This window comes from Ornithorhynchus anatinus, chromosome 14, assembly GCF_004115215.2.
Source record: "Ornithorhynchus anatinus isolate Pmale09 chromosome 14, mOrnAna1.pri.v4, whole genome shotgun sequence".
NCBI lineage: Eukaryota > Metazoa > Chordata > Mammalia > Monotremata > Ornithorhynchidae > Ornithorhynchus > Ornithorhynchus anatinus.
The window spans coordinates 33,915,078-33,943,073 of record NC_041741.1 but is presented as its reverse complement, the minus strand read 5'-3'; the positions used below and the strand labels follow the sequence as shown (position 1 = coordinate 33,943,073).

At 45.7% G+C, this 27,996-nt stretch overlaps 1 protein-coding gene across 1 annotated transcript in view; it reads left to right on the top strand.

Moving 5' to 3' along the window:
* The first annotated feature begins 6,609 nt into the window (after positions 1 to 6,609).
* UBE2N (ubiquitin conjugating enzyme E2 N) overlaps positions 6,610 to 27,996 on the top strand; it is a 35,621-nt gene continuing 14,234 nt past the window's right edge. Inside the window, exon 1 of the mRNA XM_029079248.2 lies at positions 6,610 to 6,738. Coding sequence (XP_028935081.1) covers positions 6,709 to 6,738 — 30 coding nt within the window. The 5' untranslated portion in view covers positions 6,610 to 6,708. The remainder of the gene's footprint in view (positions 6,739 to 27,996) is intronic.

Sequence of the window (27,996 nt, the reverse complement as noted above, 5' to 3'; positions counted from 1 at the left end):
CTGAGGCATCACCCGCCCCCATGCTGGCTCCCCACTCCTCCCCATGTTGCTCACTACCCAGTATAGCACAATCTTAGTAATAATCAATCAATTGATATTGATATCAATTAATAATGATGTTTATTTCACACTTACTGTGTTCAGAGGACTGAATTAAGCACTTGTGAGAGTACAACAGAGTCGGTAGACAACTTCCCTTCCCACAACAAATTACGGTATCTGTTAAGCGTTTACTACGTGTCGAGCACTGTTCTAAGCGCTGGGGTGGATACAAGTTTATCGGATCAGACCCAGTGGCTGTGGCTCTGGGGAGGCAGGCAGAGCCGAGTGCCATGGGTAGGGGAAATAATTCTCAATTTCAAACTGGCTGAGCCGTGCTCCCCTACATAAGGGAACAAGACTCTCATTATGAAGAAAAACAGAAAAATGACTTGTTTAAGAATAAGAAAGATCTAAATAGAACAGCTGGAAAGGAGGACTGCACTGGCCGTAATGTTTTATATTTGCTATATAGAGATTATATAAATCCTGGCAGTAAATTAAAAGGAAGGCAGAACTTGAATTTCAGCAAACAGGCCCAGGGCTAAACATTTCTCCATCTGAAGTATGTTTCTTTATATACACACCTCACCTTCTCAAACAATTCTCCCCCTCTGCAAACCCTGCCTCCACCTGTGTCCAAACCCAGTCAATCAAAAAGCATCAGGTTAATAATAATAATGTTGGTATTTGTTAAGCGCTTACTATGTGCAAAGCACTGGGGGGGATACAAGGTGATCGGGTTGTCCCTCATGGGGCTCACAGTCTTCATCCCCATTTTACAGATGAGGTAACTGAGGCCCAGAGAAGTGAAGTGACTTGCCCAAAGTCACACAGCTGACAAGTGCCGGAGGCGGCATTAGAACCCGTGACCTCTGACTCCCAAGCCCGGCCTCTTTCCACTGAGCCACGCTGCTTCTCTAGAGTAGAGGAGGTAGGTAAGAGGTTAAATGAAAGGAGGAAGTATGTTACCATGGGAACTTCAGCATCACACCAGGGAAAGGACTAGATAAATTATCCCAGGCAGCAGAGGAGGAGAAATGTCAAGGGATGTGAACAGGTGAGAAACACTGCAAGTGGGGTGGTCCTCTTTGGTCAGAGCCAGCTTCAGACAATGAACCAGGCCATGTGTGAAACTACCACACGGGTATGGTCAGGGCCAGGGCCAGACAATAATTAAATGAGGTAGCCACCTTGGGACGTCCTCTGAGAGGGGCAGCTGTCGTTGAAAATTTGAAAACATTCAGCTTTCCTCACAGCCCGAGTCAGACATGGTGGCCACGCGAACAAGGATCTGGGAGAGGAATGAAATGTTTTGGGAAAGGGGGTGGTCCAGGGTCCACTCCCCAAACGGAGAGGCCTTCTAGGTTAGGGGGTGCAGGAGGATTTCCGTATGACATCGTTACGTGAACCCCCACAAAATGGAACGGGGTCATATGGAGAGGGAGGCAAATTTTTTCCTCCCCCAGCCAAATTGGTCAAAGGGCTGGATCCATCTCTGTGTATGGTAGTGTCCAAGCTTGCGCCCTCCTCAGCCCCTTTCTGCCTGGCCTGAAATTGATGGGGAGGGTGAGGGAAGGGCAGGGAACCCATAAAGAACCTGCTGCCTTCACATCACTAGTAACCGACGGGTATCATCACAGCCGTTTATGTACACGAGAGGTAAAGTGCCCTTGGTTAAGCAGCTTGGCCTGGCAGAAAGAGCCCGGGCCTGAGGACCTAGGTTCTAGTCCCGGCTTTGCCACTTGCCTGCTGTGTGACCTTGGGCAAGTCACTTCACTTCTCATGCCTCAGTTTCCTCAACTATAAAAATGGGGATTCAATACCTTTTCTCCCTCTCTTTAGACTGTGAGCCCCATGTGGGACAGGGACTGTGTCTGACCTGATTGATTTGTATCTCTTCCAGTGCTCACAACAGTGCTTGACAAATACCATTTAAAAAAGCACAGCCTGTATGTATTCACATGCAGTTACTAAATCTGAGTCTTTAGAAGTCAAGTGTAATCTGGGAGTTTAATTATGGAGCATAGTGGCAAAAATAATGTAGTAGAAAAGCCACCTTCCCTGTTAAGGGAAATTGCCTCATCTTCCCTCTCCAACCCTCAGCCCCCAGTTGGGGGAAGGATAAACCAGAAGTGTAGACATAAAATAGAGCAAGTTGAAGAACTAAAGTCTTTTTGGGGAGGGCCTAGTCAGGACACCTGAGTTCTGGCCCTACTTTGGCCACTGTCTTGCTGTGTAACCTCAGGTAAATCACTTAATCTCCATGCTCGTCCTCTAGACTATTAATTCACGTCTACCAATTCTTTTATATTGTACCTTCCCAAGCGCTTAGTACAGTGCTCTGCACAGAGTAGGCACTCAATAAATACGATTATGTCTGTTTCCTCTTGAGGATAAAAATACCCGTCTCCCCCTACATGAAGCAGATGCCATGAAGACAAAAAGAGATGAGTAATAGAAAAGTTGTTTGGAAAAATAGTGCGATAAAAAGTCAAGATCTTTTTATTATGGGGCGAAGGGCGAATAAGCGGGCAGGATAGTGCCTCAGGGGCGTAAATGTAGGGAGGTCGCAGGGTAGCAGCGGTTAAAAATGTAAAGGCGCCCGGATCGAGGCTGTGACAATGGAACCTGGGAGGGAAACGTGATGGTTCCGGTACGGGGAGGTAAGGCAGAGACCCCCTCCCTCCCAGATAAACACTATCTAGGTTTGGGGGTTTCAGTGGTCTTCAGCATGATGTCATAACAAAATGATGCCTTGCAAACAGAACACAATGTGGTAACATCACACAGAATGCCACACAAGTACACAGTTTAATTAGAGAATGTTAGATGGAAAGGGAAGGGAGTGGCAAAATGTTTCCCTGTCTTGGGTGGCCAATATCTGCAGCCGGCCCTGCGTATTAAGCATGATCTACGATGGTACCCGCAAATGTTCTCTACTCTGATCAGGTGAATTTTTTGAACACGATCATGACGGTCATGAAACTTAAATGCACGAGAATTCAGGCCTTTGTGAACTTTAATCCTGGCTCTGCCACTAACTCTGTGAGCCTTTGTGACCTTGGGCAAATTTACTTCCCTTCTCTGTGCCTCAGTTACCTCATCTGTACAGTGGGAATTAAGACTGTGAGCCCATGTGGGACAGGGACTGTGTCCACCCCAATTTTCTTCTCTGTCCCCCAGTGCTCAGAATAGTACTTGTCACACAGTGAGACCTTAACAGGTACCACAATTATTATTATTATTATTGCAAATACAGTACGATTGCTAGAGTAAAACTCCTGTATGCCTTATGGTATCAGAATCGACAGACAAAAAATCAAACAAAACAAAATGAAACAACCTTTTGAGGAGGGAATTTAAGATAGTGAATATTCAGAAAAAAGGGAAATTCTGTGTTGGGGACTCCTTTGGGATTTTTGGCATAAAATTATCAGGTCATTAGAGGGGTGAGGAAGCAAACTAGAGAAAAGCACGACTTTATGCTCAAGAGCAAAGTGGCCTAGTGGATAGAACAGGAGCCCAGGAGTCAGAAAGACCTAGGTTAATAATAATGATGGTATTTATTAAGCGCTGACTACATGCCATGCACTGTTCTAAGCACTGGGGTAATAATTATGGTATTTGTTAAGCATTTACTATGTGCTAGGCATTGTTCTAAGCGTTGGGGTAGATACGAGATAATCAGCTTGGACAGAGTCCCCATCCCACAGAGGACTCACCATCTTAATCCACATTTTACAGATGAAGGAACTGAGGGGCAGAGAAGGTAAGTGACTTGCCCAGGGTTACACAGTGGACAGGTGTTGGGACCGGGATTAGAACCCACGACCTTCTGACTCCCAGACCTGTGCTCTATCCACCAAGCCATGGGCATCCCGGCTGTACCCCTTGCCTGCTGGGTGACCTCGGGCAAGTTACTTCACTTCTCCGAGCCTCAGTGCCCTCATCTGTAAAATGGGGATTCAGACTGGGAGCCCCACGTGGGTCGAGGGGGCTGCGTCCAAACCCGATTAGCATGTAGAAAAGCAACGTGGCTCAATGGAAAGAGCACAGGCTGGAGAGTCAAAGGTCATGGGTTCACATCCCTGTTCAGCCGCTTGTCAGCTGTGTGACTTTGGGCAAGTCACTTCACTTCTCCGTGCCTCAGTGCCCTCATCTGTAAAATGGGGGTGAAGACTGTGAGCCCGACGTGGGACAACCTGATCACTTTGTATCTTCCCCAGCGCTTAGAACAGTGCTTGGCACATAGTAAGCGCTTAACAAGTGCCATAATTATTATTATTAGGTACCTCAGCACTTAGTGACTGTGACTGTGGGCAAGTCACGTAACTTCTCTGTGCCTCAGTTATCTCATCTGTAAAATGGGGATTAACTGTAAGCCTCATGTGGGACAACCTGATTACCCTGTATCTACCCCAGCACTTAGAACAGTGCTCTGCACATAGTAAGCGCTTAACAAATACCAACATTATTATTATTAGCGCAGGGCCTGGCACACAATAAGTGCTTAGTGAGTGCTACAAGAAACAGACAAATCAAACTGATGTGAATTTGGGAGTCTTTTCCTGTCACATACCGGTCCATTTTCAGTGCGGCCTGAGCAGGACATTTCCGGGCGACCAGGCAGACAGGCGGAGAATGGGGTGCTCTCCCTCCCCGCCCGTCAGGAGGGTCTTCTCGGAGCAGGAGACTGAGATAATAACAATAATAATGATGGCATTTAAGCGCTTACTATGTTGGGGAGGATACAAGGTGATGAGGTTGTCCTACGTGGGGCTCAGTCTTCCTGCCCACTTTCCAGATGAGGGAACTGAGGCCCAGACAAGTTAAGTGACTTGCCCAAAGTCACCCAGCTGCCAAGTGGCAGCGCCGGGATTTGAACCCACAACCTTGACTCCCCAGCTCGTGCCCTTTCCACTGAGCCACCCTGCCCAGCCCGGCCCGTTGGGCTGGAGGGAGCAGGACCCTCACAAGGCCCTCTTCTATTCCAGGCCTTGGATTTTCCATTTCACAGATGAGGGAACTGAGGCACAGAGAAGTTAGGGTGGCTCAGTGGAAAGAGCCCAGGCGTGGGAGTCAAAGGTCTTGGGTTCCAATTCCCCACACACACACTCGTCTGTTGTGTGACTTTGGGCAAGTCACTTCACTTCTCCAGGCCTCAGTTCCCTCATCTGTCATTCATTCATTCATTCAATAGTATTTATTGAGTGCTTACTATGTGCAGAGCACTGTACTAAGCGCTTGGAATGAACAAGTCGGCAACAGATAGAGACAGTCCTGGAGATGAAGACTGTGAGCCTCACAGTGGGAACAACCTGATGACCTTGGAGGGTTCGCTCTCCAAGGGCGCTTGGGGCTTTAACCGGTCCATTGAAGATCTGATGGCTATTTCTTTTTTGTCTCTTTGTTTTTTAAAGGCAAAATGCACAGGAAGTCATTCTCCTCATTAGAAATGATGGCGGAGAGAACTGCTTGGTGACAACGGCCCCGTCGCCGGGCCCCATGTCTTGCCATCCTTCTTCCCCTTTTAAACCGTGAGTCTGTTGCTGGGCAGGGGTCGTCTCAATCTGCAATCTGTTGCCCCAGTGCTCTGCACAGAGTAATTGCTCAGTAAATATGATTGATTGAATGAATGGATGGATGAATGAATGGCCAGTGGGGACCCTCGGGAGACGGGCAGGGGATGAATGAATGAATGGCCAGTGGGGGCCCTGGGGAGATGGGCAGGGGAATAAATGAATGTATGAATGAATAGCCACTGGGGGCCCTTGGTAGAGAGGCAGGGGAATGAATGAATGGTTGGGGGGACCCTCGGGAGATGAGCAGGGGAATGAGTGAATGAATGAATGGCTATTGGGGGCCCTGGGGAGGAGAGCAGGGAATTAATGAATGAACGAATGGCCATTAGGGGGCCCTCGGGAGGCGAGCAGAGAATGAATGAATGAATGAATGAATGAATGAATGAATGGCCGGGGGGTCCTAGGGAGACAGGCAGGGGAATTAATGAATGAATGGCCGGGGGCGGGGGGGGTCCTAGGGAAACGGACAGGGGAATGAGTGAATGAATGAATGGCCAGTGGGGGACCCTCGGGAAACGGCCAGGGGAATGAATGAATGAGTGAATGAATGAATGAATGGCCAGTGGGGGGCCCTCGGGAGACGAGCAGGGGAAATGAATGAATGAATGAATGAGTGAATGAATGGCCAGCCAGGGCCCTCGGGAGACGAGCAGGGGAATGAATGAATGATTGACTGAATGGCCAGTGGGGGTCCTCGGGAGACGGGCAGGGGAATGAATGAATGAATGACTGGGCAGCGGGGGTCCTCGGGAGACGGGCAGGGCTGGGCGGGACGCTCGGTTTTCCCCCATCAAAAGGGTTCCGCGGGGACTCTCGGGCGGGCGGACGCGGCGCCTCCGCTCCCCCCCCCCCCCCCCCCCCCGCTTCCCCTCAGCCGCCCCGCGTCCGGCCCCGCCCCTGACGTCACTTCCGTCCGGCGCCTCCCCCTGGGGCGCGGACTCCATTTCCCAGCGGCCCCCGGGCGGCGTGGGCGCCGGCGTGTGGGTGACGGACGTCCCCCGGAAGTGGAGCCGGGGACTTCCAGCGGTGCGCGAGGCGAGCGGAGGCGGAGAGGAGCCCCAGGCTGAATTCCGGAGCAGACAAGATGGCCGGGCTGCCCCGCAGGATCATCAAGGTAACGGCCCGGGAGGGAGGGAGGGGGGGGGCCCGGGGGCCGGCGGCCTCCATCGCCGCCGCCGCCGCCGCCGCCGCCGAAAGGAAGGAGGGAGGAAAGGCCGGGGGCCCTCCGGCCGCCGAAGGCGCGGGCGGAGAAGGACCGGCCGAGCCGGGGCGGGGCGGGGCGGGGCGGGGCGGGCCTGGCAGGCCGAGGCTCCCGCCGCCCGAGCCCCTCCGACCCCCCTCCCTGCAGCCGCGGGATCCCTGTCCCTCCTCCCCCACGGTCTCCCAAGGATGGCCTTCCCTAACCGCTCGCCGTGCGCCGAGCACTGCGCTAAGCGCTGCGAGGGAGGGCAGGGGACCAGGCTGTCCCACGTGGGGCTCGCAGCCTTCACCCCCGGGTTAATAAGGTTGGCGTTTGTACAGCGCTCAGTGTGTGCCGAGCACGCTGCTAAGCGCTGGGAGGGATCTAAGGGGATCAGGTGGTCCCATTTTCATAATAATGATGGCATTTGTTAAGCGCTTAGTGTGTGCCGAGCACTCTGCTAAGCGCTGGGAGGGATCCAAGGGGGATCAGGTGGTCCCATTTTCATAATAATGATGGCATTTGTTAAGCGCTTAGTGTGTGCCGAGCACTCTGCTAAGCGCTGGGAGGGTTACAAGGGGATCAGGTGGTCTCATTTTCATAATAATGATAGCATTTGTTACGCGCTTACTAGGTGCTCTCCTAAGCGCTGGGAGGGATAGAAGGGGACCAGGTTGGCCCACGGGGGGCTCGCAGTCTTCACCCCCGTTTTAATAAGGTTGGCGTTTGTTAAGCACTCACTGTGTGCCGAGCACTCTGCTAAGCGCTGGGAGGGGTACAAGATGATCAGGTTGTCCCACGTGGGGCTCGCAGTCTTCACCCCCATGTTAATAATAATGTTGGTATTTTGTTAAGCGCGTAGTGTGCGCCAGGCCCTGGGATAGATGCAAGGTGATGATGGCATTTGTTAAGCGCTTCCTATGTGCAAAGCACTGTTCTAAGCGCTGGAGAGGATACAGGGTGATCAGGTTGTCCCACATGGGGCTCCCAGGCTTAAATCCCCATTTTACAGATGAGGGAACTGAGGTACAGAGAAGTGAAATGACTTGCCCAGAGTCACACAGCTGATAAAATCTGTAAAATGGGGATTAAGACTGTGAGCCCCATGTGGGACAACTTGATTCCCCTGTGTCTACCCCAGCGCTTAGAACAGTGCTCTGCACATAGTAAGCGCTTAACCAATACCAACATTATTATTATTATAAATAGCAGAGCCGGGGTTAGACCCCGCGACCTCTAACTCCCAAGCCCGGGCTCTTTCCACTGAGCCACGCTGCTTCTCGTTTTCATAATAGTAATGATAGCATTTGTTAAGCGCTTACTGTGTGCCGAGCACTCTCCTAAGCGCTGGGAGGGATACAGGGGGACCAGGTTGTCCCACGTGGGGCTCGCAGTCTTCGTCCTCATTTTAATGACAATAATCATGGTGGTATTTGTTAAGCGCTTACTATGTTCCAGGCCCAGGGATAGATACAAGGTGATCAGGTTGTCTCATTTTCATAACAGTAATGATTGCGGTTTTTAAGCTCTTACTATGTGCCGAGCACTCTCCTAAGCGCTGGGAGGGATAGAAGGGGACCAGGTTGTCTCACGTGGAACTCACAGTCTTCACCCCCATTTTAATGACAATAATTATGTTGGTATTTAAGTGCTTACTGTGTGCCAAGCCCTGGGATAGATACAAGGTGATGGGGTTGTCTCATTTTCATAATAGTGATGATTGCGTTTTTTAAACTCTTCTATGCCCCGAGCACTCTTCTAAGCGCTGGGAGGGATAGAAGGGGACCAGGTTGTCCCACGTGGGGCTCGCAGTCTTCACCCCCATTTTAATAATAATAATAATAATGATGATGTTGGTATTTAAGCACTTACTGTGTGCCGAGCACTCTCCTAAGCGCTGGGAGGGATACAAGGGGATCAGGTTGTCTCATTTTCATAATAATAATGATGGCATTTGTTAAGCGCTTACTATGTGCTCTCCTAAGCGCTGGGAGGGATAGAAGAGGACCAGGTTGTCCCCCGTGGGGCTTGTAGTCTTCACCCCCATTGTAATAATAATAATGTTGGTATTTGTTAAGCGCTTACTATGTGCCAAGCGCTGGGAGGGATACAAGGTGATCGGGTTGTCCCATTTTCATAATAATAATGATGGCGTTTGTTAAGGCTTACTATGTGCCGAGCACTCTCCTAAGCGCTGGGAGGGATAGAAGGGGACCAGGTTGTCCCACGTGGGGCTCGCAGTCTTCGTCCTCATTTTAATGATAATGATAATGTTGGCATTTGTTAAGCTCTTACTATATGCCAAGCACTCTTCTAAGCACTGGGAGGGATAGAAGGTGATCAGGTTGTCCCATTTTCATAATAGTAATGATGGCGTTTGTTAACAACTTCCTATGTGCCAAGCACTCTCCTCAGCGCTGGGAGAAGTACAGAGTGATCAGCTTGTCCCACATGGGGCTCACAGTCTTCATCCCCATTTTAATAATAATAGTAATGATGTTGGTATTTGTTAAGCACTTACTATTTGCAAAGCACTGTTCTAAGTCCTGGGGGGATACCAGGTGGTCAGGTTGTCCTACGTGGGGCTCACCGTGTTCATCCCCATTTTACAGATGAGGTCACTGTGGCCCAGAACAGTGTCAGCTCCTCGGAGACCTTTTTTTTTTTTTTAAATGGTATTTAAGTACTTACTATGTACCAAGCACTGCACCAAGTGCTGGGGTAGAGACAAGCTAATAATAATAGTGGTATTTGTTATGCACTTACTATGTGCCAAGCACTGTTCTAAGCACTGGGATAGATACAAGATAACCAGGTTGTCCCAAGTGGGGGCTCACGGTCTTAATGCCCATTTTACAGATGAGGTCACTGAGGCCCAGAGTAATGAAGTGACTTGCCCAAAGTCACACAGCAGGCAAGCGGCGGAGCCGGGATTAGAACCCATGACCTTGACTCGCAAGCCCTTGCTCTTTCCACTGAGCTACATTGCTTCTCCAGGGCGGGAGGCCCCCAGGCCCGGCTCCTTGCGGGCTGTGGGCGGCTTCCCGCGGGGACCACAATTCTGACTATCTTGATGATGTTGTCTTGTTTTGTTTTGTTCTGTTTTGCTTTGCTGTCTCCCACGTTTAGACTGTGAGCCCGTTATTGGGCCGGGATTGTCTCTATCTGTTACCGAAGTGTACATTCCAAGCGCTTAGCACAGTGCTCTGCACCTAGTAAGCGCTCAATAAATACGATTGAAAGAATGAATGAATGAACCGCGGCCTGCTCGCCGCCGCCCCACAAAGTTTCCCATTATTTCACTCGACTATGCCTCCCCCACCGGCTCTCCGGTACTGACAGCATTTTTGAGCTGCCCAACTGTGCCGTTCAAACGATCCCTTCATTCATATTGCATGCGAGGCCTCCACAATTAAATAATTATAATAATAATAATGGCATTTTAAGCGCTTATGGTTTGCCAAGCACTGTTCCAAGCGCCGGGGTAGGTAATGAGGTTGGCCCACGTGGGGCTCACAGTCTTCATCCCCATTTTACATTGGTTCATTCAGTCGTATTTATTGAGCGCTTACTGTGTGCAGAACACTGGACTGAGTGCTTGGAATGTGCAATTTGGCAATGGATAGAGACAATCCCTGCCCAACAACGGGCTCACAGTCTAAAAGGGGGAGACAGACAAGAAGACAAAACAAGCAGTCAGGCATCAATAACATCAAGAATCATAGATATATACACATCATTAATAAAATAGAGTAATAAATAATTTATACAAATATACACAAGTGCTGAGGCACAGTGAAGTGACTTGCCCAAAGTCACCCAGGGGACAAATGGCGGAGCCAAGATTAGAACCCCGGACCTTCTGCCTCCCAGCCCGGGCTCTTTCCACTAAGCCACGCTGCTTCTCTGGTTGATGACACTTTGAGGCTCTTGTCCTTCCCAGTCCTCTATTCGGTAGGGATTGTCTCTATTTGTTGCTGAATGGTACTCGCCAAGCGCTTGGTACAGTGCTCTGCGCACAGTAAGCACTCGACAAATATGATTGAATGAATGAAGTGGACAGAGCGCGGGCTTAGAAGTCAGAAGGACCTGGGTCCTAATCCCGCCGCCGCATACCTGCTGTGTGACCTTGGGCAAATCATTTCACTGGGCCTCAGTGACCTCATCTGTAAAATGGGGATTAAGACTGCGAGCCTGATGTGGGACAACCTGATTACCTTGTATCTACATCAGTGCTTAGAACAGTGCTTGGCACATAGTAAGCACTTAATTACCATAATAATTATTATTCATTACTTAAAACCTGGACACGAGACGCGGGTTTTCAGCAACTAAATATTTCTGCGGAACCACTGATCTTGGCAAGTTTTTGTATATGTCCAGCCCAAGGTACACTGTTGGAGAGGTTAATCAATCAATTGATGGTATTTATTGAGCACTTACTGTGTGCAGAGCACTGTACCCAGCACTTGAGGGAGAGTTGGTAGATCTCCCTACCCCCAACGAGTTTAAAACATAAATTTTTAAAATGCACTTCCTCATCCACTTTTCAACTGAACTAAACGGTCTAGTTGAAAGGATGATCAAGTAGTGATTTTGCTCACATTATCAACAATTTCCTTCCGTTATGGTTCCTTTTTCAGATAGTGAAACTTGGTAACTCGTTCAGATATACAGAAAATGTATGATTATTTGTACTTATCGGGATAGGTTGCAGTATATTTTGCAAATGGCTGGTGGACCCCACTTAAACTATCATTTGAAATTTGAGTGCTACTAGTGTATCACTTGCTGGTGTGCTAGCGAAAAGTTTAGGCATTCAGTAAAAAAGGGGAAAATTTTCTTTTTAACCATCTGTTGCTCACATCTTTTGAGAACTGGGAAATGGATGTACCACTTTTCCTTATGAACTTTGAGTGGCTTGGAGAATCTCTGCCTCGAATTTTGTAAATAATTCTGGCTACAATGATATTCAGTTTTGAGTGACCGGTGCCTTTTTTTTAGTGGCTGCACATCAGCCTGCCACTGGCCTTTACAAATCGTCTACACCTTTGATCATCCCCCGTGGCACTCTCATAGCAAGAGTCAGATGGATTTGGGTTCTTCTTGCATTCTGCTCTCCCCTGTTAAGATCCAGCCTTAAAAACACTTGAAAAATGTGTGTGCCCCCAAGATTGTTTCAGTGCCACACTCAGATTTAAGTGAAAATCTGGGGTTTGCCAGGATTTATTAAAATATGTATCATTTGATTTAAATGAGTTCACAAATTTCAAGTTATGCAGTTTCTTCTTGGCAAGGGCTTGACCAAGTAGGTGCCAAAAAAGTAAATGTGAGACTAATTAGAAGACAGTAGTTAGAAAATTAATGAAAAGAATACAGTGAGCCTTAGTTACGCAAATCTTGCCCATAATCATTCTTGGAGTTTATACTCACCAAAAATATAAATTGATATACTGAAAAGTTAAAAAGAGAGCATGTAGGCTTATCCATGTTCTTGATTTTTAGTGTGGGTTTACTTGGGTGGTAAGTGTCCTCAGGATATGAGAAAACGTTCCGTACTCTAATCGATAGTATTTATTGAGTGCTTCCTTTGCGCAGAGCTGGTGTCAGGGTTAGGTAGGCCTGCCTGCTTGCCTGGGAGAGAAGGAAGAAGGGAAGAGGAGAGGGGCAGTAGGCCTGCTCATGGACTCTCCCCCAGGGAGCAGTACAACTGTGGACGCAGCAAGATCGTTTACGGCTGACCAGCAGGCCACGTCTTCGATAGCGACAGGTTACAATGCAGAAGGTAAAAAGGAAAAAGGAAACCCATCAGACTGAACTAAATCTGGTGTAGAGAGTTGAGATCCTAAAGTTACCATTTGTCACTGTGTTGTCATTATTTCTTTTTATAAAAGCTTGTCTTGGGAACCTCGTATTTTCTTTGAAAAAGATTATTTTGTCAAATGCTCATTCATTCATTCAATAGTATTTATTGAGCGCTTACTATGTGCAGAGCACTGTACTAAGCGCTTGGAATGAACAAGTCGGCAACAGATAGAGACAGTCCCTGCCCTTTGACGGGCTTACAGTCTAATCGGGGGAGACAACAGACGAGAACGATGGCAATAAATAGAGTCAAGGGGAAGAACATCTCGTAAAAACAATGGCAACTAAATAGAATCAAGGCGATGTACATTTCATTAACAAAATAAAATGTTAATGTGTATGTGTATAAAATGAATGGAAGCGTAACCATCTGGGTCGCCACCTCTGAGTTTTCCAGTGGGTTCAGACACATTCCTCGGTGGTGAATGGCTGGAGCGAACAGCCCCTGTGCTGCAGTGTAACCACCTTTGTTAGCTGGTTGCAGCACCCCGCCCCCCCCATTTCATGAAATGATTCCCATAGTAATAATAATAAGTGTTTACTGGGTGCAGAGCACTGTACTAAGCACTGGGAGAGTATACACAGGTGGGAGTCAAACACGGTCCCTGTCCCTCATGGTCTGTATAGAAAATAGCCGTGGTGGAGGAAGGGCAGCAGTTACTTACCACTGGTCACCACCCAATCCCCAGCCTTAGCCCTAAATCCTGCCAGACTGGCTAATTGGAGAGGTTGTGGTGGGGAGAGAATATCGGGGAGGGAAGGAACAGGTACTGACAGCCTCCACCCACCCCCTCAGTTCCCCAGTTACTGCTTGCCCACCACAGAACCACTGCAGCTCTAACAACTGTCCAGACGCTCAATCTGTAGTCACTCGGGTGTGCAGGCCTCAGATTGCTCTATTCCATACAGAAATCCTCAGCCTGGCCCAGCGGAGTAACCGGGTTTAGGGAAGTTAAGAGAAACTGCAGCGGAGCGCGGCCCTCGACAGAGTCGATGCCTGCCGTTCTGTGCACCGTCTCCCTTCCCCCACTGCTGTTCTGCTCCACTCCGTGCCAGAGTTGTCTATCAGTCACTGGGTGGAGCGAATGAGTTTGGGATTCCGAGTGGGTGTAGGAGCCTCCCTCTGCCTGTTTCTCTGACATTCCTCCTAACTTCTTTGATAAAGGAAGGCTCTTTCTACTCTAGCTCCTGTTTCTTTTGTAATTCTATTACAGGGCTTTACAGAGCAGGAGTCTAATCAACGTGGCTGATGATCGAACTTCTAGCCGATGTTCTTTGACTCCCCGGCTTGGCTTCGTGTGATCTTCGAACCCCTAATCACTTGGTTTTCACCCCACCTCTGGCCCCACAGTACTTTGGTACCCATCCTTATACTCGGCCTTTTTATACTCGGCTTTTTTCCCCCACCTGTCGTTTAGTAAAATCTCCATCTCCCCCTCTAGATGGAAAGCTCCTTGTGGGCAGAGATCATCTCTTGCAGTGTACTCTCCCAAGCCTGTAGTACAGTACTCTTGCAAACAGGAAGCACTCAATAAACACCATTGATTGAACTATATATGCTGGGCTCCCACCGTAGCAGTTGACAGGAAGGGGTGTGGTGACCAGGAAGTGTATTTTTGTACGCGCATCATTTCAGGAGTACCGCTGCCCTCCTCTAACAGCCCAGTTGCGGGGCAAAAGTTGGTGATTGCCGGTGGGACCCCCAACCATCCATATTTGAGAATAAATTTGATCATTCCGGCTTCTCAAAGTTTGAAAACACCTGGAAAATGTCTAATCAGTTTTCTTGGGGACTCCACTTCTCCTTGGCGTACAGTAAATGCGTAATAAATACCCTTGTTATTTTTTGATATTCTCTCAGTATTAAAAGCTTAAGATGAGAAAGAACCTGGGATTGTCATTGCAGGTGGTATGTGCTCTGTGGAATTCTTAAAGTCTTTCATTGTTTCTACTGGATTCATGTCTCTTCCTGGGATATAAGAGGACATTTTTAGAAATGGAGAGGATAGCGAATTCAGAAATGTCCATTTTTTTTGGAGCGAGAATGTCCTTTGGGCTGTTTTCTACACAAAAAAAAAAAGAGCTGTCGTCTTTCGGTGCTCTGCTTCCTTCCACGTACAGAGAAAAGAAGTCCGTGTGTGTGTGTCCTTCGTGTAGACCTCTTACCCTGGGCCAAGGGGAGAATACGCTTGCCAGAGTCCTTGTAGCCGTGCTGCCGACTGGGCTTCCTCCACAGGCACAATCTGTGGGTGTGTGGGCGGGGCGGGGGAAGGAAAGCTCCAGCCTGCCTCACATTGAAATAGTACTAGTTTTCTGGCTCCCCTTTGTCTCACTTGCAGCTATACCTTTATTAGATTCTGCTTGCCTAGGGCTCTGCACCATTATCATCATCATCATTTGCTTTTTGGTAAGGGCTTGCTATGGGCCTCGCACTGCTTTAACCATTGGGGTAAGTACAAGATAATTATGGAGCGCTCAGTCATTCATTTAGTCACATTTATTGAGCGCTTACTGTGTGCAGAGCACTGTACGGGGGAGAAAAGTCCATTTTACAGATGAGGAAAATGAGGCCTAGAGAAGTTTTTGCCCAAGGTCACACAGCAGGCAAGTGGCAGAGACTGGAATTGGAACCCAGGGGCCAACTTCCAGACCTGAGCTCGCTCTCTCTCTCTCTCTCTCTCTCTCTCTCTCTCTCTCTCTCTCTCTTTCTCTTTTCTTTTTTCCTTTTAAATGGTATTTAAGCATGTACTAGGTGCCACACACTGTACTAAGCATTGGGTTAGATATAAGCTAGTCAGGTTGAACGTGGTCCATGTCCCACATGGGGCTCATAGTATTAAACCCCATTTTACAGATGAGGTAACTGAGGCCCAGGGAAGTGAAGTGATTTGCCCAAGGTCACACAGCAGACAAGTGGCAGGGCTGGGATTAGAGCCCAGGTCCTTCTGATTCCCGGGCTCATGCTCTTTTCAGCAGGAGAAGCAGCGTGGCTCAGTGGAAAGAGCATGGGCTTTGGAGTCAGGGCTCCTGAGTTCGAATCCCAGCTCTGCCACTTGTCGGCTGTGTGACTGTGGGCAAGTCACTTCACTTCTCTGTGCCTCAGTTCCCTCATCTGTAAAATGGGGATTAAGACTGTGAGCCCCACGTGGGACAACCTGATTCCCCTGTGTCTACCCCAGCACTTAGAACAGTGCTCTGCACATAGTAAGCGCTTAAATACCAACATTTTTTTTTCACTAGGCCCTGCTGCCTCTTAGAGCTTGTCCCCCTTTGTCTCATGCCCATCCTTGGAGGACATATGTTTATATGAGCTGCTTCTTCTGGCTTTCCCCGCCCAGCCCTCTGCCCCCCTCAAAAAGGGTGACAAACAAATGGATTCATTCAAAAGTATTTATTGAGCGCTTACTATGTGCAGAGCACTGTACTAAGCGCTTGGAATATACAAATTGGTTGTATTGAATGTAGAATGTAGAATTGAATGTATTGAATCTAGAAACAATTATTGCTAGATAGTAAATTTAGCTCCCTATTTTTATTCACACAAGGCATTTTTGGAGGGTAACTCTTTTAGTGATTTGTCATTAATTTACTTCTATACTGAAAAGCTTGATTCTTAATTCTGTTGAGGAAAATAATCTGCCCACATTTTGGAGGTATATTAACTTTAAGGCCCTAGGGTATAATTTACTGTACCCATTAAATATCTCATTGGATGTCCCACCAACAGCTCAAATTAAATAGGGCCAAAACTGAACTCATCTTCCCACCCAAACTCTGTCCTCTCCTCATTTTTCCCATCCCTGTTGACAGCACCACTGTTGCCTCTACCTCATGAGCCTGTAATCTTGGCTTTGTCCTTGACTCATCTCTTTCATTCCACCCACGTATTCGGTCTGTCACCAAATCCTGTCAGTCCTACCTTCAAGGCATTGCTAAAATCCGCACTTTTCCTCACCATCCAAATTGCTACCGTGCTGACCCAAGTATTTATCCTATCCCGCCTTGACTATTGCATCTGTCTCCTCGCTGACCTCCCAGCCTCTTCCCGCTCCAATCCCTACTTCACTGTGCTGCACGAATCATTTATCGACAACAGCGTTCAGTTCGTGTCTCCCCACTTCTCACTCAAGAACCTCCAGTGGCTGCCCATCCACCTCTGCATCAAACAGAAACTCTTACCTTTGGTTTTAAAGCACTCAGTCAGCTCACCCACCCTACTGCACTTCACTAACCTCTTAATACACCCCAGCCTAAACACTCGGCTCCTCTAGCGCCAGCTTGCTCACTGCCCTGATCTCTCTTGCCCCTGACCCCTTTCCTACGTCATCCCTCTAGCCTGAAACTTCCCGCCACCCTGCCCTATATGCACCAGACCACCACTCTCTCCATTATTAAGGTCACACCTCCAAGAGGCCTTCCCCGATTAAGTCTTCTTACTTATAAATTGCTTATTCATATTAATGTCTGTCTCTCCCCCGCTAGACTGTAAACTCGTTATGGGTAGGGAACATGTCTACCAATTCCATTGTACTGTACTCTCCCAAGCCTTTAGTACAGTGCTTTTCACATAGTATCGCTCAAATACGATTGAGTGCCCTGGAATGTCATTTATAATTTGTATTGCAGTGGTTGAGTGTGTAGATCTTCGGGGAAATAACACTATCATTAATATGGTGATTGAGAAGTAAACTAAATCATCTTTCCCCCTCACCAGCCGTTAGATTAGTTTGAGCACTTGATATGCACTCCATCCCCAAAGCACTTATGTACATATCCTTGCACTCTCCAATTTCCTGTAATTGTAATTTATTGTAACGCCCCCCCCCCCCCCCATGTAAGTTCTTTGTGAGCAGAGAATGTGTTTATCCCCTCTATTGATTGTACTTTGCAAGTACTTCTTTGCAAACAGAAAGTGCTCAGTAAAAATCATTGATTGGTTGTCTGGTGGTGGTGAGTAGGGTCTAGGATCACCGTGATCATTAACAGGTGTGGATGCAGGTGGATAGGGTTTTTGGGGAGATGCAAGGGCAAATTATGAACTCAATTTTGTCAGTTACGGCTTCCACACAAGCGTAGAAGTCTGAGTAAACTTTGTGCATTTCTCAGGCACAGAAATGTAGCCTGGGTGACCCAAGGTGCTTGCAACTAACTAGTTATTTCCAAATTATTAGGAGTCTTTCTGACAGACTTTGAAAGAGTGAGAATAGAGATCATATTCTTTTACAAATCTGTAGTTCAAATTTTCCAGCTCTCTTTAAGGTTATAGATATTGTGCATGCAGAGAGAGAATTGATTTACCTACAACGATTTTAGAAATCCACTGCTGAACTGGTAATAGAAAATGAAAAAGCCTTTCCTTTACTGATTAAATTATGCCATTGAAACAAGGATGCTTTACTAACTCGCTAGTATAATTTTTCCATTTGCTAAGATTAGGCAATAAAACTAAGGATTTCAATGCATCAGGTTTAGAAAAGTCAAAAATCAGACTTATGATTCAGTTGAATGTTATGTACTAGACCAAAATAGTTTGTAGGAGAGGATTTTGTGTCATTAGGGAGGCACTGTTGCCTAGTGGAAAGAGCATGGGGCTGTTAGGGAGGAGATCCCGGTCCTGGCTCCAGATGCTTAATGGATAGAGCACAGGCGTGGAGTCAGAAGGTCATGGGTTCTAATCTCCGCTCCTCCAGTTGTTTGCTGCCTGACCTTGGGCAAGTTAATTGACTTGTCCATGCTTCAGTTATGTCATTGGTAAAATGGAAATTGAGACTGTGAGCCCCTCTTGGGATAGGAACAGTGTCCAATCTGATTTGCTTGTATCCATCCCAGCACATAGTAAGCGCTTAAAAGATGGCACAATTATTATTACTAGATGACCTTGAGCAAGAAAGTCACTTGACCTCCCCTCCCTGCCACACACAATTTTTCATCAGTTAAATGGGAATAAAATAGATTGCGGGACAAGGACTGTTTCCAATTTGATCATTTTGTATCTACCTCAGTGCTCAGCATTCAGGAAGAGCTTAAATACCATTAAAAAAAAATCATTCTTGTTTTCTGGAGAGTCTTCTGCCCATCTTAAACACTTACTCCCATAATGAAAAGAACTGCAGTATTTTTCTGCAGTGTTGCCCCAAAATTCTATACACTGAGAATGGAGTTTGAGTTTTAACCTTTACTAATGGTGGATGCATGGTTGATTTTTATTGTCTTTAAAGACCTTGGGAACTGTTGCAAAGAATCCTCAGAGTTGGGCACATTTGGCTCTCGAAAACCACGTCTGAAGTCAAAACCTAGGTCAAAACCATTTTCTCTGCGGGCCTCTTTGCTGAACATTGTCCCAATACCCTATTTTTACCTAAACCCCGAGTTGGGTACTCTGTCAATTTTAGATCAACTACATTAATGTGCTTTAATTCAGAATTTAACATTGAGAAATTTAAAACTTGTGTTTCTAAATTTTGCTTCCAAACAAAAAATATGCTCACGATTGAGGTTTCTGAAGAGTTTTATGGTAATATAGAAGGATTTTTTTAGTGTTCATAGTAGGAGTCATGGGTATTGGTTGTTCTAGAGACAGACTGTCTGTTTGGGAGCTGTTGCTGCTGCATGTCTTCTCTCCCCCTTTCCTACATGCCCCCTGTCATCCCATTCCCAACCCCGAGGCTCCCACAGCAGCAGTGGGAAAGAATGGGAAGGAGTGGGAAGAAATAGGTTGCATGTTGATCAGTGCAGCTAGCCTGCTGCAGACTCCCATTCTGATTCCATCCCATACCCCTGCTTTAGGATACCCCTTGGGAGTGGGGGGTAAAGAGAAGCAGATGGGGCATGAGCTTGGTAAAGAAGAACAGGAGAGCTTGGAGGAGGGAGGGGAAGGAGTTATATAATCTCTTTAGGAGCCTGGTGTTGTAAAGTAGGAATAGTATTAAGTGCTTACTGGGCACTGTCCATTGCGTCCTAAACCAGAGAATGTGAGTGGTCAGAGCTTTCTAAGGTGCCAAGGTATGTGTGTACACACATGCACGCATGCGTGTGCCAACTCCGTACTTTTTGACTGATACTATTAACAGAATACTGCCAGGAAACTCCCTATTTTTTTTTTTTTAACCCCAGAGCAACCCTACCCCAACCCCTCCCTGCTACCATGCTCTTTGTTTTTGTTTTTTAAAAAAAGCTCACACTTAGTGGTTCATAGGAGTGGAGGGGGCCCCGGCATCTCATGTATGACCATTTTGGGGGTCAAAAATGGGCCACAGGCATCCCTTGCAGCTTTGGGGACTTCTCTTGGTCTTAAAGAGAAGCAGGCTAGGAGGAGGACAGTGATGAATCTCTCAGTAGTATTTAGTAAGTGCTTACTGTGTGGGCAGAGCACTCTACCGCTGATCTCTCAGTTTGAGTAACACTGTATTTTCATACATTGGTAGGGTGTGGCACATAGTTTGGCTCTTGAATCTTGTAAATCAGGGTTCTCTCTAAATTCTCCAAACACTTTCTCAGAGCTTTTCTCTGCCTACCAAAATTTAAAGTTTTTAAAACATTTCTTGCAGTGGTTGCCATTTAAGAAATCTTAGATGCCCCACCCAAACCTGGGAAATAAAGTTTTCAGAACATCCTAAGCTTTTCCTACCAAGTGCTCTGAATAGAATAGATGTTACCAGGAAGCATAAAGAATGCTTCAAAACTTGTAGAGCGGGCATGTTATAAATCTCTCAGCACACGTTTAGCTAGGCTGTACTTCAAAAGCCATTTTAGCCATTTGCTCCAAATGTAGTGTGAATATTCTTAATGACTCATGTGCCCAGCCAAAGTAAAACAAAGGGCTGCATATTTATGTAGTAAATTTAGAACTTTTTTCAACAGCCATTCTGGGCAATTCAGGCCAAGGTATTTTTCTTTTCTTGAATTCCTCAGATTGGGAGTGTGGTGGTCCTCAGTTTACTTAGTCAATTTTTCAGCTCTCCAATTGACTGAATTGTTGTCAAGAGTGCTGCAGTTTTACAGGGTTTGCTGGGGAAAATTTTTCAGATCATGTTGGGCTTTTAGGGCAAATATCTCCCAAAATCAGTGAAATGGAGAGGTAGGTGATGTTGAGCCCTTCTAAAAAGGACTGCAAGATACCTCTCCGACAACCAGGATACCTTTTCTTCTTCCTTGCTGGATGCTCAAGGAAAGATGGATGAGATGACTGTAGAGATTACTTGCAGAAGCAGCATGGCTGATTGGATAGGGTAGAGGCCTGGGAGTCAGAAGGACCTGGGTTCTAAACCAGCTCTGCCATTTGTCTCCTGTGTGACTTTGGGGCAATTACTTCACTTCTCTGTACCTCAGTTACCTCATCTGTAAAATGGGGATTAAGACTGTGAGCCCCAGTGGGACAACCTGGTTACCTTGTATCTATCCCAGTGCTTAGAACAGTGCTTGGCACATAATAAATGCTTAGCAAATGCCATTATTATTATTATTAATAGCTTGTATCTACTCCAGCACTTAGTGCAGTGCTTGGTACATAGTAAGTGCTTAACAAATACCATTAAAAAAAGTCTCTGAGGTAACTGACACATTGCAGAGTATGTATTTGGGACACTTCTATGAGGGAGAAGGTACATATTTACTTTGGAGGCCCTGGTCCACATCAGGAGGTTGAAAGTCAGCTGTTGAGGGCCCAAGTTTTGTACGTGAGTCACAAAGTTGGGCATTGCTTCTTCATTAAATGTGATAGATTTTTCTTTTACTCACTGAAGCTTCTCCCTGGCCCTGCTCAGATGCAGAGATCTCAAATGGATCTCTTTCATCAGAAGTTAATATCGTTGTATTAACCGTTAATTTCCCTACCTATTTGTAATGGAATAGATTGGCAGATGCTTTGAAGCTTTTATTTCCCACTTGTTTTTTCAGGGCAGTTGATGAAATTTGAGTGCCTGCTGGTGTGCAGAGCACCAAACTAAACATTCGGGAGAGTACAATAGCAGGGCAGGATGTGATTGAATTTTAAACTCCTTTTAGGCAGAATAAAGGATGTTTCAGTGTCACTTGTTTTAGTAAATTTATGAAACTAAAGTAGGATTTTCTATGTTGCAGTCCTTCGTGGTGAAACCCAATTTCTGCATTTAGGTACTGCCCTGTTTGGGTGGAGGTAGTAGAAGGTGAAGCCGCCATGCCATTTGTGGATTTCTCCCATTTGAGCCAGGGATGGAATTTTGCCTGGGAGAGGACTCCTTTGTAGTAAAGCCCGTTTCCTAGATGTCATGCGATGAATTTGAAAAAGTTCTTGTTTCAGTTTTCCCTGCACCACCGTGGTTACAAAGTTGCTGCCTTGGATTTCCACTGGGTTTTATGCTTCCCAGTTTCGGTTTCCAACTGGTGAGCCTTACCAGTGACTCTTTACAGAGTGAAGCAGTCTGTGTAATGTGTGACTGATGTGCTGGTATTTTCAACAGCTCAGGGTGGATCCCTTATTTTTGATATTTTTCATAGGCAGTGGGTCAGTTACCTGGCACATGGTAAGTGCTTAATAAATACCGATAAATATTACATTTCAAAGTTGGATTTGTTGCCTTGAGGCTTGATTACTTTGAAAGGGATTGCTCATATGTTCTTAACGTAAATGTTGAGATGTGTTGTGGACAGGGAAAGCGTCTAACTCTATATTGTGCTCTCCAGTTCTCTGCACATAAGTGATCAATAAATGTCATGGATGTGTTGTGAAATAGAAGGGTGTCAAGTTTCAGTGGTGTTTTGGTTTGGGGTTTTTTTTGAGTTTAACTATATTATATTGATTCACATGGAAGAGGTTAGTTTGAGGTTAGTTTGTAAAATGATGTTTGTGGCATTCCCCCCCCTTTTTCCCCCTCCGCTCCGTCATTTGCAATTGTTTGTGCCATATCCAGGGAGAATATGATGTAGCAGTTTGTTTTACATTGCATTTTGGGACAGTTGTAAGTGGTGACAAACTTACTTGAGGCCCCACTGTTAAACTCTCAAGTCTTTTATATTTTTTAATACCTTGAATTATAATTTTCGTTAGCATGGGGGTAGATCCAAGATAATCAGCTTACAGTCCCCATCCCACATAAAACTCTTGGTTTCAGGAGTAATTCAGCCCCATTTTATATATGAAGAAACTGGTATGGAGAATTAAGTGACTTACCAAGGGTCACACAGCAGATCAGTGACAGAGCTTAGACAAAGACCCACATCTACTAATTGCCAGTCTCACACTCTTCCCACTAGGCTGAATTGGATATGGGGCATTACTTTTCTTTTTCCAAAGCTCTTTCACAACAGTTATCTCATTTTAGCCTCATCCCATCCCTGATCCTGAGTATTTAATGGTAAAAGCCACTTTGGCCTGTTAATTTTTTATCAGCTTGACTCAGTTACTGTTTTTGGACAGTGTTAGAAATAGCCATTCACCTGGTGGACCCAAACCAGTGATTGGGCGCTGGAGGAGAAGCAAAAACTGATTTAATCAACTGTACTCTGAGGGAATCTCCCTGTGGGCAGGTAGGCTGGAAACAAAACAAGGCTGGTTTAAGATTTACTTGTTTTTGGCTCTTTTGGGTTGTATTTTCCCTGAAGGACCATTGATGATAACATGGTTTAATAATCCTGTAGCTAACCGCTGAAACCTGAAGCCTCATTCCTACTTCATTGGTGAAATAAGTTTTTGAGTCAAAGATGGATGCATTGAAATCATTCCTTTGCTTCCTTCTCATGTTGTTTCTTCCTCTGTCCTTGAGAATTTTATCCTTTTGGAGATTTTGGTTATGAGTTGTAATTGAAGTAGTAAAGGTATTCCTTTAATATTGGCTTACTTCTGTACTAATTTTTAATGGGCAACTTGATGTATTTGCCTACCTTTTTGTTGTGTCAGCATTTGACCTTAAACATTTGAATTATAGTAACAGTAATTTTGGCTTTATTAAGCACTTTGTGGTAAGTGCTAGGGTAAGATTTTGTTTTAAATTAGATGAAATGTACTCTACGAAGTGGTGGGGTAGATACAAGATAATCAGGTTGGACACCATCCATGTCCTACATGGGCTCACAGTCTTCGTCCTCATTTTTTAGATGAGGTAAGTGAGGGCCAAAGGAGTTGTGACTTGCCCAAAGTCACACAGCAGACAAGTGGCAGAGCTCGGATTAGCTATAAGGTTGTCAAATCAAACAGAACCCCTGTCCCAAATGGGACTCCTCCATTTTACAGATGAGGATGCAGAAAGGTAAAGTGACCTGTTGAAGGCCAGTCACAGAGCTGGGACTCGAATCATCGTCTCCTGATTCCCAGGCCTGGTGTTGCCTTCTGTTGAAACACTGATTCTCCATCAATTGTGGGTGGTGGGCCTTCTCACCAGCTGTGCCCCAGAGTGGTCAGATCTCTGAGTGCTGCCTTGCTTAATAGTGACATTGGAGATATTTATTGAACAACCACGGATTAGAGCACTGTACTAGACATTTGGGAGACTTAGGGAGGCATATTATTCAGTTAATCATATTTATTTAGTGCTTACTGTGTGCAAAGCACTGTACTAAGCTCTTGGAAAGTACAATTCAGCAACAAAGAGAGACAATCTCTGCCCACAGTGGGTTCACAGTGTGGTGGCGAGGGGAATCCCTATTATATGATCCCCATTCTCAAAGATCTTAAATCTAATGGGGCAATCTCAGGAACTTGAGCAGGTCGGCTCAAGCTGCCCTCTTTATCCTCCTCTTCGGAGTAGTTAGCTACCCCTCTCCAGTTACAAGCCTGGAAGAGGAAACGACTCTGACTGGCTTTCTAAGACAACTTTAGGATTAAATTAAGTACATTTCTCCTAAATTGCACCTCAGGGATATAAACCACAGGGATAATCTCGGTCCACCCCTTTCCGGGCAGACTGTGAACAGCCTCCGTAGCTGGCTTAAACACTTCAACAGGAAACCCTTCCTGCCTTGAGCGGCTTCTGCTTCCTTACTGGATTTCCGCTTTTGTGTGTCAACAGACCTCCTGCAGTCTCACTCACCACTTTGAAATGAGGATGCCTTAAAAAGCCTCCACCTATTTTATCTTCAGAATTGAGGAAAATTCTGTCCTTCACTCACCACCCCAGGGACAAGTGGCAGAAGCTAGGGTAGGGGGGTGGGGAAGTGGCTCAGTAATTCTTCCTCTGTGGGCAGGGAACATGCCTGCCGACTCTGTTATATCGTACTCTGCCAGATGCTTAGTACAGTCCTTCACACAGTAAGCGCTCAATAAATGTCTTTAATTGATTCCCTCCCTGCCTGACTCAGCTAAAGTGGATGGAACTCCCCTTCCCCTTCAAGTTCTCATCACCCCTTCCAAGAGGTCTCTCATGTCATGAAACCCAAGCGAACTTCCCTCATATTGAGAGAAAGAGGCTCAGAGGGTGAGCCTTTTGGGTTGGCCATTTCTTGTGCCCTGATTTCCCCCCCCCTCCCCCCCCACTCCCAGTCTCCCTCCACTCTTTCCTACAGTACCTCCTCCTTATGCCTGAGGTTTGCAGGTTTCTGAGACTCCCCCCCCCCCCCCCCCCCCCCCGTTTTCTGGGTTCTCCCCAGCAGCAGACTCCCTGCTGGTCCCAGGAATCTGGCACAGAGCTAGTGTTCACTTTGTTTTTTTGGGGGGGAAAGGCGGTGTGGGGCATTAAATCCCTCAATTTAAGTGCTTTAATTGGCTGTTTTGAGGAGCAAAAAGGCACTAAAATCGCTGCTAAAACTAGATGTTTCTTAGTAAGTAAATTATGTGTGTGAATGATATAAGCTTTTGTTGATCAGGAGATTTCTTAAAAGCTGATGCCAGAAGAAAGACTAATATTACAATATGCTAGGTCCTCCCATGGGTGAGCTAGTGAGATATAAATGTAACTGTCTTGATAAATTTCATAGCTAATGATTGATTTTAAAAGCCACTACCACAAATCTGCGAAAAGATAAGATATAGATTGAAGACCACAATCCAAAATTTCTCTATACTGGATCCTTTATGGTACTACTTATGAAGAGCTGATAAAATGCATGTATTTTATGCAAGTATTTACATTGCAGGAGGGGGTTTTAATGTGGTAGAGGATGGAGGAAAGATGTGGTGTGGGTGATCTGCACTTAAAAAAAAAAAAAAGAAGAACAAGAAGAAAACAGGAAGAAGCAGTGTTTCTACTTCTGCCTGGAGAATGCTGACAATTTGAACCAAGCAGGAATTTGGAAGAACCAGCCCAGTTTGGACTTTTTCTGGAGGAACCTATAGTTTTCGAAATGTTGTAGGTCCTGATCAATCATATGATCATGGTTCATGCAACTGAAACCATATACATTTAGAGATGACCAATTAGTTATGTTCTATTTTTCTATTTGTAGTAGGCATCTTGGCTTGTGTAGATGTCAGCTTGGATTTACAAATATAGTACCCTTAATGAACCAGAATAAGTGACATTGTTTCCAAAGGCTAAAAATATTGGGAGCTAGGGAGGGTCAAGGACAGTTATTTTCAGGCTTTAGCCCCAATCCTCTATCAGTTAAGGGATGGTAATAATAGGTTAAGTATTACTACCTCGCTCCTGCACCCCTGATGATCAGTGAAAACAGTAAGCACTTAATAAATACGAATGAATGAATGAATGAAAGAAAATGAACAAAGCTGGAAAATGAACTTTGTAGTGGTTCCTAGGGAACGTGTTTACCAACTCTCTGGCACTGTACTTTCCTAAATGCTTAGTACAGTGCTCTGCACACTGTAAGCACTCAGTAAATGCCACTGAATGAGAGACAAATTTTAAAGTGTTTTTGATAATAGTATTGATTTGGATTGATAAGTAGATTAACATATTTATTAAAATTTCCGAGTAAAGTATAAGAACATTGACCTTTTTAGGTGTGATATGGTCACTGGTTATGTGAAACAATTCCATGATTTTGCCATTTGGATAATGTCTGTCTGCTAGGTAATAGTGTAAGATCAGGAATTCAAAAGTATTTTCCACATCAAATTTTAAAACAGTAAACTGCATTGATTGAAAAGTGTTTTTTGAAATAGGTTATGTTAAAAGAGAATTACTTTTTTCAGCGGGATTACTGGGCACTGGTCTGGTAGCCGGAGGACCCGAGTTTGAGCTGTTACTAGCCTGCTTTGTGACCGTGGGCAAGTCACTTAATCTGTCCTCAGTTCCTCATTTGTAAAATGGGGGAATAGCCTTTCCTAACTGCCTCGCAGAGTTGTGTGAGGGCAAGAATGAGATACTTAATGCGAGAGCGCTGGGGGAGTAAAAATACTATGCCAAAGCAAGGTATTCTTATTTCAGTCATTTTTTTTCCCATAATACAGGTTTGTGTGCTGCGTTTTGGGTAGAATGCCGTTAAGGAACTGGTGAAAGTGCTTTTGGCAGTGGGCTTCTCTGGACAGAGCACTGTGATGTCAGAATGTATGGATTTGAGCATGGTCTTGGTGCTGGTCATTGCAGCCTGCTCTAGTGGAAAGAGTGTGGGCCTGGGGGTCAGAGGACCTGGTTCTAATCCTGGCTCTACCACTTTTCTGCTTTGTGGCTTTGGGCAAGTCACTTCACTATCTGTGCCTCAGTTTCCTCAACTATAAAATGGGGATTAAATACCTGCTCTTCCTCCTCCTACTTAGACTGTGAGCCCCATTTGGGTCAGGGACTGTGTCCAACCTGATTAACTTAAATCTATCCCACTGCTTAGAACGGTACTTGACACATAGTAAATGCTTAACAAATACCATAATAATAGTTCTTAGATTGCAGGTACAATAGTGTAAGTATTCTTTTACAGTAGGTTCCTTTGGAATGAAATGGCCACATTTATCAGAGAATTGAGTGTAGTAGCTGTCATCTAACCTTATTTTTCCTTCCCTGCTATTGTATTTTTCAGTTAGTCCCTTTTCTTGGCTATATCTACCGAGTTTATAATTCTGAAATATTTTAGCATTTGGAAAATATCTTCTCATTTTTGTGCTTTGTGTTGGTATTTGCTTAAGCTACACATAATTACCACTGAGTGTTTTTTTGTACTGAAATCATTTGATCATTAATCTTTGCCACTGGATGCAAAATGGTAATCAGTCAAATAGTAGAACAAAGCCCTTGGGAGAGGATGCTAGTTATTAGATGTGATCCTCAAGGATCTTAGCAATCTAGTGGGGGAGACACAGTAAAATAAATTACAGATAGGAAGCAATAGAATATGAAGATATGTATAAAATGCGATGAGATTTGTGGGAATGTGGGGCTAAATGGCACTGAACGGAACCTATCTTTTCTAAGAGGCAAAACTGGGGTAGGGGAGATAGGGGGAGGGGGTGTTTCAAGCCAGAGGAAC